Source organism: Convolutriloba macropyga, unplaced genomic scaffold (genome assembly GCF_964194025.1).
Source record: "Convolutriloba macropyga unplaced genomic scaffold, txConMacr16.3 SCAFFOLD_5258, whole genome shotgun sequence".
NCBI classification, from domain to species: Eukaryota; Metazoa; Xenacoelomorpha; order Acoela; family Convolutidae; genus Convolutriloba; species Convolutriloba macropyga.
Genome location: NW_027453521.1, coordinates 1224 through 17630, shown reverse-complemented (window position 1 = coordinate 17630; position 16407 = coordinate 1224). Strand labels below are relative to the sequence as shown.

Sequence of the window (16407 nt, the reverse complement as noted above, 5' to 3'; positions counted from 1 at the left end):
CCCTCACTTTCGGTATGATGAACAATAAAATTTGGCCGCGTGCCCCCTGCTTGACTTCAACTGACAGAAAATTAGCTGTTGTTTTCAATTGTCGGTAAGCAAATTGAGCGGTCAGGATACACGATAACGTTCAGAAAAAAATCGAAGCGTGAATGAATCAGTCTTTGTTGTTTACAAAATGTTATGTTTAGAGGAAAAATAATTTGTGTAGTTTTTTTTGGTTTGGCATTCTAAACGAGGTCACACATATTGTAAAATGTTGCAAATACCAATTCGCAATTTAGTAGTTATATATCGCAATAACTCAATTTTATTATAACTGAAATCTTACTTCTCATCTGCTTTCGCTTCTAAGTTTACTTGAAAATGCTACTTTTCGTTGCATTTTATTTATCATTTTTTTCACTCTGAATAGAACAGATAGTTTATCAGTTATAATTTCCCCTAATTGGTTGAAGAATTTGTCTATTCAACATTTAAACCTGACCTTTAGCTACAATTCTGATCCGAATTTCTTGACGGCACAGTGTAACACCGTGAAACATCAGTTTGATTCTCTTAGATAGCAGGAATTTATCTAACTTTCACAACTTTGGGTCAAAAATGTTCCAACCAAAGTACAAGTTGTTTCATATCAATAAAAAATTCTAAAAACTTAGCTGCACGTGTCGATGTTTCGGTGGCAGAAATTATAAAAAAGTTCTAAGAACGGTGAATGGTTGTAAGACTGACTCCTTTTGGAGGTGACAATAAATCGTTTTCATCGCTGATAATGCCAGTTCTTGTGACAATTCACCGTTGATTTTACCTCAACTCATTCAAAAGTTTGACGCATCAAACATAACTAATGCGAGATAAAGTAGTGTTCTTTAAAAAAATGGCTCTATTCACCCCCTTTCTTATATGTTCTTTGTTTTTACAACCATACCCTTTTAAAAGTTCAATTGTTTTCATTTACTTGAGATTAAAGTAGACTGACTGCTAAGAAAAATTACAAAAAATACAGCACATACAACCGCATTTCATGAAAAGATTTTTATCATAACACCGCAAAGGCAGACTTGAAATTCAATTCGCTGATTTTGCCCTTGTGAAGTTTTGCAAGAGTGAACTTTTCTAAATTGGTGGAATTGCGTCATGTTCAAAAACGGAATCTGGTAACAAAATCCCGTAACAAAACTGCATATTTTCGTAACCAATTTTCACAATATTGAGATCCGCAATAAGAGTTACTAAATTATACGGTTTTGGAACTAATTATACATTCAATTGCACTTAGTTGGATTAATTTGTCTCTACGAATTAAAACTATTGATAAATGCCTGAATTAATGCAAAACGTAAGCGGAGGGATTTTTCGGCAATTTTTTTCAGCATAGTGCGGTAAACTTGTTAAAAAGCAATTTCTTCCTTTGCGGTATAATGTTCGTTCTCGACATTTCTGTTCGTTGTGAACCAAATCACCTTAAAAAGCATGAGCTACCACGCTTTATATATAGTTGTCTGTCAAATGTTTTCAATGTCTGGAGAACTAAAAAATATATTGCTTGTGCTCATTGCAGTCTCCTCGGCTCAAAAGACGTTCCAAGTGACGGTAACTAAAGTTTTCAACAAACTTACATCGTTTGAAAAGCTCAAAAAATTTATTCAGATTGCACGGTTCGTTTTTTCAAAATAAAAGTTGAAATGGCCGATTGTTTTGAAATTATAAGAAAATTAAGCTGAAGAGTTATTAAATTATTACAACTTGGTGATAATCTGTTGGCTATTGAAATCTTCGACCGAAGCAAATTTGTGCATTGCAAATTTATTAAATAAAATCTCCAAATTTTAAGAGCTCGTAAAGACAATAGTAGTTTTCGTTTTCCTTCAAGGTATATCAAATAATTTTACATCTAATGTTGGTACCAGTTCAGATATTTGTGCTCTTACTAAGCAAATATCGACAAAACCAAACTAGAGGCCATATTTTTGTTAGACAAAGTTTGCTCAAATGCCTTTTTGGTACCAAATCGAGTTTTCTGTTTGAATTGGAAAAAAATTGTTTTGCAATTGCATTCCAAAAAAATGTCAAAATTTTCTTATTTAGTTGACTGAATGAGTGTTAAAAGACAAAACCTACTTTTCCTATAGAAAATAAAAATGTTTTTTTTTTCGTTTTTGATATCATCAAAATGAATTTTCTATTTTAGGTGTTACAATATTCAGTATTTGAGTAATCAAAACCAAATGCCATAAAAAGCATCTGATTTAAAAATAAGACTGAACTTCACTTTATTCACATCCTGTATTTAGTGCATTTTTTCTAATACAGTTTACGAGAAATAGATTTTGATAAAATTCCAACACTCAAGGTGGTAAGGATTGCTAACGCTTCCAGGTGGCTCTTTATAAGGCCAAAAGAAGAAACGGATATTGAAGAGTTAGCTGTCAGATGAATAAAAATAAATGATTTTCGACATGTATGCAATTTAATCCTAAATCATGAATTCAAGTTGATTTTATCAAAAAACTTTTGGAATATCGGTAATTATTTCAAAATGTCTTTTTATGATTTTGTATGAGAAACTTCAGAATTTTTTTTCCAGTCGTCTGATCCAAACCTTTTAGAAAGTGTATGCTAAACAACTGGATAAAATTGAAAGTATTCCAATGTGTATATATATGCCGAAAAGCAGACCGGAGTTGTCTTTAGAACGTTGTCGCTTTGCGATTGCTTTCAACAACTTAGCTACTTCATATTTGCTGAGATTTAAAAACGCTGACTTCTAAATGTCTAAACATTTTCTATGCTTCTAAATAACTGCATATGTTCCAATTTGGCGGTTTTTTTTGGTTTGACTGCAGATTTTCTATTCAAGAACGTTGTTCTCGTTATCTAAAAAGTCAAGCTCTATCCGCTGGGATTTATTCTCCCATACAAAGCATTCTTATCTAACCTAGTAAAATTTTACGTTTCAAAATTTTCTCATGAAAATCTCATTATTAGAACAGTCGTCACAAACCACAAGTTTTCTGATGTAAAAACGTAGTTTGATAAATTAAATTATAGTATATTTAACAAAATTTGCCTCGAAAGAAATTGGTAAATATTCTATAAGGTGCAAATGATAGTCTTATCTTTGCAAACAACGATATCAAAATAAGTATGGCTATATGTAAACTTTGATACGTTTCATCAAAGTTGGCTAATAAGATATCACCTTTTGGTTTGTAATATCTTGAACTCTTATATCTTATCATTAAATTCAACTTCTCATCAAATTACGTCACCTCAATTCTTTAAAATGCATATAATGGCAGTTAAACTCCTTAAATGGTCAACTTTTTTTCTCCTCTCGTTCTGTGTTCTATACGTGGTTCCAAAATTACCAACTTATCGCCAATTAGCCAGGAGGAATTTTAACAAAACATTACTTCACCCTGAGGCATTGTATCATAAATTACCCCCCGAAAACAACTTATTTGTTTCAAACTTATCCTCCAATTTGACATCTTGTGGCGACTACTTAACCAGAGACAGTTTACGAGTTCTGGTCATTTTAAGTCGTGTGACCAGTCAATCACTTCGAGAAGATGCACGTTCAACTTACCTTTCGATATTAAACAACATCAACTCCAATAAAATTTTTATGGGTAAATGGAAAGTGTTTTTCCTTCTGGGAAAGCCAAAAACAAGCACCCAGACCTCACAGATAGAAAAAGAAAACAAGCAAAATCAAGATTTGATAGTGGCGAACGTGGAAGATGACTATTTTGGACTGCCTTTAAAAATGCTGGTAGGACTGAAAATCATCGCACGGTTTTGTTCAAATGCCAAATATTTAATCAAAAGTGATGATGATGTTTATTTACGATTGCTAAAGCTTGACAGAATTATTGACGTAATGCAACTGAGAATCAACTTTAAACAATTGAACGGTCACTCTCGGCGACACAATTTTTCATCTTTGGGAGGTTAAATTTGGGCGTCACAAATAGCTCTTTTCTGTAATGTAAAATCATAGTGTAGCAGCTGCTCTCATATTAATGACAAGGAAAGCTTAACACCGTTCAGTTCGTTTCAGCGGTTTCAAATCTGTCCGGATAATGCACTTTTTCGGTAAGATTGTGTGATCTGTATTATCCGCTATACAATAGATTACCGTTGCATTACTTGATAGCCAAGGATTCCCAAAAACTAATCGTTCAGCTTTAATGCTAAAAAAAGTGGTTTGGCTCAGATTATTAAAGTAATTGCAAGTTGAAATAGTTAAAATCTGCTTGAGTTTTTGGTAATAACTCAAACCCAACAAAAATAGGAGTTTATGTTCCTACAACTTTTAGCCCTATAGTTTGGTCATAATAATGCAAAGTTTAAGTTTTCTTATACAGTCATTCCATAAAATGTCACAGTTATTGCAAAGGTAACTGAAGAGCAATAATAATTTACTAATTTTAATGTTTGCTGTCTCTCTTTATCGGTTTTAATAACACCACTATCGAACTAGAGTAGGCTTGGTTAAAAAAAGCATCAGAAACTGACGCTGTACTTCGTACAAAAAGACTCCTTAATAGAAACTTTGCTCCTCAGAAAAATCTAAGAATATCGAATTTAATTCTCTTTTATAACAATTTAAATGTTCATTTTTATATGACTTGGGCTTGTTAAAAAGAAAATTAATCACAAATTTTTAATTTTCATTCTGAAGATGAAAATTACTAAGGTAAAAACTTTGTACGAAGTGTTTCTATCATCCGCCTTAACAAAAACAAAGTCTACTATAGTTCCGCTTTGATGGTTAACAGAAACAAGACACAGTAGCAAATAAAATTCCGCTCGGGAATGAGTTGCCCTTTTTTACTCACTGTATATCAGTCATACTAAGACCCAAATAGCAAATTTCCACTTATATGAGGTAGTTTTTTAAGCTCTAATTATATTGCTAGTCACGTGTTTTTTTAAATCTCAATATTGCATCCTTGGTTGGCTGTAGATAAGGATGTACCAATAGTGAACAGCTATTATAGCGTTTTTCAGTACGAATGCGATGTCATTTATAAAATCAATTCAAAACAACATCAACAATAATCTTCAAACATTGCCTTCCTATATCTGTGACGCGAATATGTGGTTAGCTTTTTGAAAGATTTATTCTAAATCATTTATTTCAAAAATCAGTACCTCTATAAAATGAAGAAGAAATAATTTGGCTTTTAAAAACAATTTCTCTACACACCCTGTACCTAATTTTGTTGAAACTGTAAAAGAAAATGACAAAAAAAAGAATTCAGAAATTATGAGCCGTTCTATTAGATCTTGAAAAAGTTTTCAATTCAATAATTTACGTTTTTTTAAAGGACGAGTTTTATTTTTTCGATCCTAATTTTACTTCTAAAATGTTTGCTTAGAAATAGAAAGGAATGCGTAAAAATGATAACAAGTATTCAGAGAGTCTGATCTATAATCAAGGTTTTCCCAAAAGTACAGTTCTTGGGTACATAATTTGCTTTCATATGTTAAATAGTTATACAAACAAGTTAAAGACAAATTTCTCATTGTTCAGTTACCAGACGATACGAGCATGATCAACTTATTTGAGACACCAGAAAACTTTCCAGATAAAGTTGGAAGAGTTTTGATGAGAACAGATTTTTAAATGAATGAAAACAGGGGAATCTTGAGGCAGAGAAAGTGAACATTCAATTTTTTACAAGTTGGTAAGGCTCTAAACAAAAACCAAAATTTCTTTCAGAGGCTAGCTTATAAGAACCAACCCATGCTGCTCTTGTTTTGGTATAAAGTTTGATGCAAAATTCTTGTTTGAAGAACACTGAATTTCGGCTTCAGGTAAAATGGGCACTGCAAACCGTTCTTGATATATTGTGAAAGATGTTAGTCCTTTGGATATCAAGTTTGGGTCTTCAGATCAATAGTTCTTTTACAATGATCATTCACTGGAAATTTCCCACAGACTAACTGCTAGAAAGAACCAGCGCATGAATCGTTGAGTAAACTGGAAAAGGTATTTTTGCTATTTACGCATGTAACATGACAGCTGTACTAATCCTCTCTGCAATGATTGGGTCTTGCCAGTTGAAAGAATCATATCAAAATTTGGCTTACTGAAATAACACACGGGTATACTGTCAATGGGAGCACTTCAAAACTTCGAATGATTTGCGATCCGCATAAATTTCAATCTTTTGTGATCATTAGATTTAATTTATGATAAATAACGCGTAACGATTTGTAATTTGATATCTTTAGCATTTAAGTTAGCATGCAAGTAACGGTTATGCTATTAATTTACATGTTTCATCCATCCAATATAATAATGCAAATGTTTCAATATGCCTTCAGGGGTAGATATGTCAAGTATAAAAATCGTCAAAAATGTAACATTTTAAGTAGAATCTTTCCCGCTTGTGCCCCCAGTACGTTATGCACTCCCCGTTACAGAGCACGTTCCATTATATATCATAATCATCAAGTGAAAATATGGTACGTTCATCTGGCAGTGCAAATAGTATGGGGCACCCCATATTGAGACTTTCTTGGCCCGTTGTTTCTCTAGAAGGTGATGAGATTGTGGCTATCACCTTGTCTAAGACTTTTTTTAAACGACTCAATCAACAATTAATGCAAATTGGAGGCTCTAAGTACAAATCATCTGTAACAAAACGACTGTTAAAATCTATCTGCAATACTGATTGTCTGATATTTTCACTTTCGATTAATTTCCACTGAAAACTACCAATCATTTAGCAAATGCTATATGATTGGAAGGTTTTAGTGGAAAGTATCGTGTTGTCGAGGCTGAGGTATAGCTCAGCATCCAATACTTGGTGTTTCAGTGACTCTGAATTTGAAGACGACGAACGTATTTCAAGCATTGTATTCGGCGTTGGATCTAGGGTACTGTCTTTGTAATTTTTTTAGGGGTGGGGAGAAACCTTTGGGAATTAGACTAAGTAGTGTAGCTAAATCGATATTTTCGGTGTCGGGTAACGCGGATTTCGCGCACATCTGTCAACAAGTGCTTAAAGACTTTACCGTGGCACAGCAACAAGGGGGGAAGCACTTCATTAAAGAAAATTAGAATCACGGCAGAACAAAACGAAATATTTTTGCCAAACACGAATATCTTTCATTAAAATGTTTGCGAGCAATTACTTCAAATAAGTTATTTTGAGAAATGTCTCAAATTTTTGCTTTAAATCTATGTAATTGTTTTGTAATAGAATTCTTTTTGTTCAAATTGATTGATGCTATATCTCTTTGACAGTCAAGAGGGGGTTCATTTTCATGGGTTTTTTGTCCTTGGGGTTTCTTTTCGCGAGTTTTTTCCAATCTAAATTTGGTTTCTTTTCCTTGGGTTTTTTTCCTATCTAATTTTGGGTTTTTTCTGTTGGTTTTTTTTCCGAAACGGTCTGGGAATCTTTACTGTCTGATTGCGTAGAGTTGTAGTTTTTCAGCAGACGGAAATTTAACCTGTTAAATCTCCAATCACAGACTGAGAAGACTCCATCCTCTTTTGTATAGCAAATGCTTGTATATTTTTGTCCCCGGACTAAACGGCAAGTCAATATCAGTACTGGGCACCTCATATTGCAAGTCTTTATCAGTACTGATTCAGAGTCGTAATCACGTCACTTTTTACACTTCTCAGTATAAATGCAAGTCTTGGCCAAAACGTGCAAGTCTAAATGCAAGTCTTGGACAAGACGTGCAAGTCTAAATACAAGTCTCGGCCAAGACGCGCAAGTCTAAATGCAAGTCTCAGCCAACACGTGCAATTCTAAATGCAAGTCTTGGCCAAGAAATGGAAGTCTAATTAAAAGTCTTGGCCAAGACTTGGCACGTCTAAAAGCCGACAAAACGTCAAAAATAGCCGAAAAAACGTCAAAGTAGACAAAAAAACGTAAAAAATGGCCAAAAATGGGTCCGAAAACGGTCAAAAACCACGGACGACAACACTAGCACTAACTGAGGGAAACATGAGTTCACGGGACAGTTTGAATTGGGGCACATCTATAGGCGATTCCTGTTCCGGCAGATTTGTGATTCGAATGTTTTGTACAAGAACAGGGTCAACTGCCACTTGGTGTCGAGCAACAGGACCTCGGACCATCATGGGAACCCTCACAGTTGCACCCCTTTTAACAATTTTGCCTCAGTTGGAAACTTTGACATTTGGTTTATCTGAAAAGTACGAAAATTTGGTAATTTCGGCTATTTTTGGGGTTTGAACGGCTGAAAAATGGCTGAAAAAGGCCCAGAACACCTGAAATACCCACAATTTGTGCTGAATAGACCCCCGGGTTGCTAATATACAGTTTGGTACGCCCCTGGCATTGTTTCATAGCACCCTGGGAAAGTCGCTAAAAAGTAACACAAAAATCTTGGCACGTTGCAAAAGTTTTTGGGATTCGAAATTTTTACTCGAAATTTCTTGAAAAGTTGGTTTTGACTTGTCAGACTTGTATTCAGACTTTCCCAGTACTGGGAAACGACATAAGACTTGGATTTAGACTTCAAAAGTACTGATATACACTTGGAGTTCGGTCCGGTTTAGTCGTATACTACACTTCTGCGTTGTGTAAACCATTGACTACGACAACATTTAAATCCTGTCGTAATAATTGAAGTTTATCTTCAGTGTTTTCCAGAGTCGATTGGTCTTATAGAGTTATGTAAGTCTACTTCGCGAGTAGCCCTTTATCTATAAACTTTAAGGCGATAAAAAGAGTCTGCATCATTTTTAAGCTAGGAAACAGAGGGTCGGGTTAGTGTCATCTATCGGAAAGAGTCTAACAAGAAAACAATCAGTAAAAGACATCATTATTAAACACAGGAAGCTCGCAAACAAACTAGAATCAATAAATTTACCCACGAGTCGGGTTACAGTGTACAAGTAATTCACCACACTGTGAATGCAGTTTAAAAAGAAAAGTTGAAAGCAATTTTTTTTAAACATTTTTAACATTTTTCGCATTTGCTGCAAGAAGACTTCTGGTAAAATAAGTTTTTATTTTCACAGCTATCCACAACAAACCTTTAATTATTGCAAAACAAAATAAGTTATTTTGACGCAGAAAAGATGTGTTGTTTTGATATTGGAATCTAGAAACAGATGTGCCCTTGTATACTGGAGCACCATGCGAGGAATACCCAGTACTACGCTCTGGCAAATTCAAAGTTTCCAGAAGAGAATTTCCCTACCGAAAATTCCCTTTCTACTGTGCGGGCAGTCTTTATATCATCTCGATGTCTGCGGTTCATAACATGGTCAACGATTGTCCTTATCATTGCGTTGGACACGGAACCCTGTTTTATCACAACAATCTACACTCAAATTGTTTCCATAAATTCGAAGACGGCTACCTTGGATCGTGTGTTCATTTACAGGAATCCGTTGTCATGACCTCTATCGATTCTGACTTGGGATATTTTGTCACAATTCCCTCCAAAAAGTACCCTCAACTTGAAGACTTGAAAGATTGGGACAATTACATTGGTTTGCACACAGCAGAAAATCTGAAATTTCAAGAGGGTTTTGGTGCAATTCGCAAACTACAGCAAATTTGGAGAAAAAATGTGACACAAATGAAGCATATTCACCGAACATATCAATTGATTTCAGCGAACTATCAGACAAATTGAACAGAGCAAGCAATCAAGACTAAAAGTTTTATAATTTCGTTTTATTGCTTTGCTCAGACTTGGTTCTGATATATCGACATTTTTGTAAATATTTTATGTTTCATTGAGTTTTTTCTTCAGCTGATCACAACAATTTGTGCGTCGGCATCACTTTCAAATCACTTCATCTTTTTATAATCTCAATATCTTCTAGCTAAAACATCTTTGATGTGTACGATTTATTGAAAACGTATAAACAACACTTACAAGATATGTGCGCAAAAAATGCCTTATTCAATATTTTCTAATTTAACAAATAATTTTATTTCTTTATTTATTACAAGTTTATTTATTTAACTTATTGCAATGTTCAACATAACCCTAATGTATGATTGTTTTTTCACATTCGATATGTCGAAAACGTTCCACAGCTCTGATATATAATTGTTACTTAATAATTTAATTAATAATAATATAAATTCTGTGGTATTAACACTGTTCAGCTTTTTTCTTCGCTATTTTTTTAACATTGATTTATGCTGCTACCGTACAAGTTTGTTAATGGTTGGTACAATCAAATATTTTAAATTTTTTTTACCTCTTTCCTAACCTAATTAATCTGCAAAATAAATTCATTATCATGATTAGCCAAGCGATAATTATCAGCCGATATTAATTTAGTCTTGTTGCGACAATTGTTTTAAACTAGAACTTTAATAGACTTTCATAAACAATATGCACTAACAATACACAATTTATAAACAGTTTATACTCTCATAGAAAATTGTATTGAAATTTTCAAAGCAATTTTAGCCCCACAAAACCCAGCATAAGACTTTGTCGACAATTGTAGCAAAAAAATTATAAGCAGAAAGAATTGAGTGTCAGCAGGGATTGCGGATCTAAGAAAACGTTAATTCAATGTTGTGAAATAGTTTGACCTACCACTTGATGGGGAAGGAAGCAATATAAATTGGCAATGAAAACATTCATTTAGATGCTCTTCTTTCTCCACCCCCAGTTGCTTTGCGTACTGAAAAGCCTTCTTTGAAAAATCATTCTAACGCAATTCTATCGCTCAAACAGAGAAAGCTAGACCAATAACGACACCAGCCATCAATTTCCATTGACAAAAGGTTTTGTCGTAAATTATTGGAGCGAGCCTCCGATCACAAACCCCAAAATAACTCAACGAACAGGCAACTACTGAATTTATGTTAGTGGATTTGAGCGAAGAAAATTGTTTGAAAAGAGGGAGTTGCTGAATTCATCAACTTGTCACTAACGAACATTGAAATGCGATGAAGTTGGGATATATTTTTACGACGATATCAGGATACATATATAGTCTTATTAGGAAAAAAATCAATCCATATAAAAATTTTCAGCACTGGAAAAATTCAAGGAAAATTGTCAAGGACAAAATTTGCGGACAGTCCAAAAAGAACCCCCCCCCCCCCCCCCAAATTAAGCATCGGATCCTGCAAAAAACAAATAACGAAATGAGCTTCAAAAACGCGTCATCACTTCAGTTATTGTTTCAATATACCCAGGCTGAGGTCCTCGTTCAAAATTGACCATGATCACACCGTTCCAGACCATAATTGCATATGCTCAGACTCATCGAGACTATGATCACCTATGATCACACTTTAGTTCGTGCAAAAATGTTGTCACGTTCATGTCCGTGTTCGAAATTAGCAATGATCAGACTTCACCTCGTTCAAAAATTTGGCAAATTTTGGTCTCGTTCAAGATCTGTGGATGTGTTTTTGCCTTGACAAAATGTTTGGGTGTTTTTGCATCGACCGAAAAACTGAGTGCGTTTTTGCCTCTTTCAAAATTATCTAACACCGGACTCTACGACGTTCAAACTTTAAGCGCCTTCTTGAAATACGCCTTGCGAGGAAAGCAACAAAAGTTCGTAAGAATTGCGGGTTTTAGCGTTAAATGCGGTGAAAACAGTCACTGCTAAATTCACCGCAAATCTTCAAGATTTCTCAAGTCTTAAAATTACTCAGAAGAATCGCGGTGATTGCGGAGAAAAAACTTACAACTTACTTTTACATAATTGAAGATTAATTTTAAGTATTTAAAAGTATGTCTCTATATCTGTAAAGTTATGTCCTTTATCAAATTTCTAGACTCTTGAAAATACTGTCTTCGGTCAAAATGTTCCACGAAAAAACCGTGCTCGACCCAAATGGGCTATGAAAAAAATTTGTATTGATTTGGTGAAAACCCTGACAGTATATAGACTCAAGAGAGGTCAAACAAGACAGCATATTGACAACAAAACATTTCCAGATAAAGTATTGACCATTAATTAATGTCTCGACCGAATATTGACAAAAAAGAAGACCTATCAGTGTCAGGATAAGTTTCTTCACATTTCAATGCACGGTCTCTTCATGCGTTTTCTTTGACAAAAGTGCGCTTTCATTTTTCAATATTACAATTTAGTGACTAGCGCAATGTTAATTTCAAACGATGTAATTCTTCTTCAGTTGTTCCTTGTTTTGAAAACTCAAACTATGTGTATCAATTCAAGAAAATAGTATCTTTTCTCAAATCTTGTCGCTTGAGTTATGTTTTGCGCAACTAAACAGCTTATTATGCATAAAACATATAAAATCTAGACCAATTTGTCTCCACGTTTTGACTCCTGAATCTAATTACACCACCAAGTATTTTTAATTCGAGAATTGGTCTTCATTCATAATTTCAGCAAACTTCCTTTTTGTTCTTTGTCAAAGTTGTCAAAAGATCACGCTTGTTGCCGAGGTGAAAGGATCTTCCCTTGTGATCAAAAACCCCTGCATTGTTTAGGAAGAACTGCGGTGAAATAAAAAGTCCACAAAAAAATTTGCATTAAAATTAATGATTTTTTTAAAATTAAGTATAAAAAGTAAATTAATTTGAGTTTTTTTTCAGAACAGAGTAGACTTCATCGATAATACATAAAATGTTTATAATAAAACATACTGACTGTTTTGCAAAAGATGTTGAAGATGTTTGTTCCTGTCCTGGCTGTTAAAAAAACAACAGTTGATAAAAACAATTAATACAATTTCTTTCGAACAAAATTCTCTTATGAACGCGTCTGCAGATTTTGTGTAATTTGCAAGTTCTGGCTCACTACAGTCTTTGGACGTCTCCAGATGATAATTGCCAAAAAAATTGAGTTTTGTTTTAATTTGGAGTTTAGCCGAGTAAATTAGAAATCAAGGGTTGAACTTTAAACTAACTCAAGACTATGTCTCTCTAAATTGCTAGTTTCTCGTCCAATTTTCCACCAAAGAAAATGATCAAAAGGATTCTTAAAAGTTTGAAGCTCCTCTGAGGTGTTTAAAAAACTTCTTCAATTATATTGGATCTGTTAAATAGATATTGATTCGTAAATGTGAAAAATTATTGTTTCATCGAATACTGTTCTCTCCTTCGTCTAGGAATTTTTAGACCGGAACCTATGAAGTTATATTTACCAATAATCGAGATATTTAAAGATTGAAGATTTTAGAACAAAATGTCCGATGTGAAAAGCGTTTGATGAGATTTACTTTAGAAACAATTAAAACACGTAGCGAAAAGTCAAGTTTACGTTAAGCGAATTGTTTAATCGTTAAACTGAAAGTATGGCATTATTAAAAAAACTTTGGTTGGACCTAGGAACAGGTGAACGAAGTGATTTGCAGTTGAACATTGTAAAACATCTGATAAGTTGCAAGAAATTATTTGCTTCACCACTTAAGAAATTGTGGCTTGTATCTTGGTTTTTTCTTTGTTTTTTCTTTGCTTCTTCAAATTGACATTGAAATAGATTATTTGCGCATTCTTTTCGGGTCAGAGTTGTGATTGTTTGAGGTAGTTTAATCTCAATCAGTTTCTTGTTTTGTTTGAAGATGATTCTATTGCAAATAAAGAAAATTGTATCTTTTCTCAAATTTTGTTGCTTCAGTGGTGTTTTGGCGCAACTGAGCAGTTTTTCTCGCAACAAATTTGAAAATTCTATAAAGTGTTTAAGTTCTTGAAGCTCACCACACCGATGGTTGCAGCTAATTCAATTTTTTTCATGACCTCAACAAACATCTTTGGTTGTTTTTCTTTGATAAAAAAGGTTTAAAACCTCACAAGCTTAATGGCGAGATGGAAAGCCCTTCCAAACCCATCATAAAGGCTTGCGCTCTGGGGTGAAGTTGATCACCTATTAAAATTGGTATTAATTTGGGAGCCCATAAGAATTGCTATCAGCAAGTTGAAGAATTTTAAAACCAAAAAGTAAACTTCATCAGGACAGAATCAATTTCGTCGCCTCAAACCAAAAGCTCGCAAAAGTATATATGTTTTGCAAAACATTTTGAAGAGTTTTTTTGCGGCTAGATGTCAATATTGCTGTGGTAAACAATTACAAAGGCTGTTATCGACCAAAACCAATCTTATGAACGCTTCTACGTTTTTCAAAATATAATTTAATAGTATGCACCTCTCAACTGAATTTTTCGGTTCTATGAGCCTTGAACGGCGCTCTAGTTTAGATGAGGTAATTTGAAATCTTTCAACAGATCAATGTGTCACTTTGAAAATTATAGCTCACTAAATTGCTATTTGCAGTTTCAATTTTTATCAAAAAAATTGATCAAAAAAGTTTTAATTGTTTCAAGTTGTTCTGCAGAGCCTGTTTTTTAAAATGAACTTGATTTATTTAATGGATATTTATGCGTATATAGGGAAGATCTCGGCGTTCTATCGAATTTTGTACTTTGAGTAAAAATTTGTACAAACGTATGCCCTCCTCAGCCTGAAAATTGTATTTTGTAGACATATCAAAAATTGATTAGCTTTATTCATAAAAATTTTTCTACCGTACTCGGAAATTTAACATTTTAGAAGAAAATGTTCTGCTGTTAAAACGTCCCGATTTTAATGATTGAAAAAAAATCAGAACAACAAGTTGAAACGTTTATTTCCCCATAAAGTATGGCATTACTGAAAACCTTTGAGTGGAACTAGGAATAGGCGAATAAGAACACTTGCAGTTGTTTCGCGCAAAACGTCGTATGCTAATGCTTAAGAAATGTGTTTGATCATATAACAACACGCAGCCTATATTTTTGCTTTTTATTTTCTCCCTAATTTTGGCGTCAACAGGTGTAAGTTATGGCGCATTCTCTTCAATTTGAGCCATATTGTTTGATGTTGTTTGTTCTTGTTATGAATTTTCTGTTGCGCAACTGAACAGTATTTTCCGCGTGAACTTAGCAAATTCCAGACAACTTTCATGATAACTATATCATTATTGCAATTAAATCAACAATTTTTCTTTCAATTGATTTCGACAATTTTCTTGGGTAATTGATTTTTGTCAAAACAGCTCAAAAATGTTAATCTTAATTGTTTCCCACCTCATCATGAAGGTTTGCCTGCATCATAAACTCGCAAATTGAAAAGATTTTGTCGAGGATTACCATTTTAGGTAAGTTTTACTCCGTTTTGCCGCATTTTTGAGAAACTGGTCCATTTTTTCAGCTCGCAAAATGGAGTACGCTTGAGTAATTCGTTATAATCTTGCGATGTATTCCTACTGAATCCGACAAACATAGTCGCATTTTGTTGGCAATGGAATTTTTTTTTCTTTTTGAATCATTCAATGAAACGGTCCGGTAAAGAAGTTTTTGAAGTCTTGTCATATGTCATCTTACAATCGCTTTTGTTCTTAATCGACTTAATTTCTGAATAAGCGCAATTTAAGTGACACAAAAATCAAGAACAGAAGTCGGCGCCTGGAAGTGCCAGCTACTTTCTTGTGAAGTTGATTTTTTTTCGGTACCTGCAGACGGTCGTAATGCCTTCAGCAAGGTAAACATTTTGATTTCCATGCGTAAGGCGTTCTAACCTATATATAGTAAATTTTTATCCAGCGTTCCGTTTCTTTTTTAGTTTAGTTTTAATAGTTACATTAATAGAGCTATCTGACAAATTTCTTCGAGAAGTTTAAATTATTACATCAAAAAAGCTCACACCGTGGTACACGTGACAGGTTTCAGTTATTTCAGCTAAATAGATTAGATATTAAACAGAAACGCGCGCAATTACTTTCCTGTATTAATGCAGTTCTTCCATCAAGCCATACTAATAGTGCGGCTAACTATTTCCTAACGAAATTTGTCATATATCCAATAAGATCAATGTAGAAAAAATTCTCGCTTTGGGTAGCTTAAATTGAGTGCAGTGAACAAATAAAATTCCAATCATGTTTCCAAATATTACAATTTCTGCCATGGTCCGTTATTTTTAACGCATTAATTTGCTAACCAATATCCTTTCCGGTTTTCAGAAGATATTTTCCGATAAACCTTTAACTATCACATACATGAGTGGCCCTCAGTTTTTTGATGGCTTGCGATTTTGAATTTTTAAAATTAACCCTTGCTTTTGTATGTATAAAATATCTTGGGCTAGGAACTCTAGGAATGCTTAGTTACGTTCTCTGCAATAAGCAGGATAGTTTGTTTTAAGGAGCTAAAATAAACTATGATTTTGATCAATTAACTGAAGCTGAGTACAATATTTATCAAATTTCTGATTTTCTGATCAAAACTAATTACTGCTTCTGCTAGCATTTTAGAATTTTTCTAGATTTGAGCAGCAATCAACAAGAAGTTTTCTTCAACAACCTAAACCTGATGAGTAAAAAAAAGCGATTTCACTTCTAGTTTATTACAGATTTTGCGATAATTCATGGATTGAAATTATTAGACATGAATGAACTACTAGGGTTGGTGG

At 33.8% G+C, this 16407-nt stretch overlaps 1 protein-coding gene across 1 annotated transcript; it reads left to right on the top strand.

Annotated features, from left to right (window-relative positions):
- Nucleotides 1-3109: 3109 nt before the first annotated feature.
- LOC142358347 (beta-1,3-galactosyltransferase 5-like) lies at nucleotides 3110-10319 on the top strand. The gene is made up of 2 exons (XM_075409760.1): nucleotides 3110-3956; nucleotides 9110-10319. Exons 1-2 carry the CDS (start codon nucleotides 3287-3289, stop codon nucleotides 9643-9645), a joined length of 1206 nt encoding a protein of 401 aa, XP_075265875.1. The 5' UTR covers nucleotides 3110-3286; the 3' UTR covers nucleotides 9646-10319.
- The last annotated feature ends 6088 nt before the right edge of the window (nucleotides 10320-16407 follow it).

Bases quoted from the DNA above. Each gene is read 5' to 3' on its own strand.
- LOC142358347 (XM_075409760.1), top strand. From the start codon at position 3,287: ATGCATATAATGGCAGTTAAACTCCTTAAATGGTCAACTTTTTTTCTC. The intron at 3,957-9,109 runs GTTAAATTTGGG...ATTGGAATCTAG, and splicing joins CAATTTTTCATCTTTGGGAG to AAACAGATGTGCCCTTGTAT.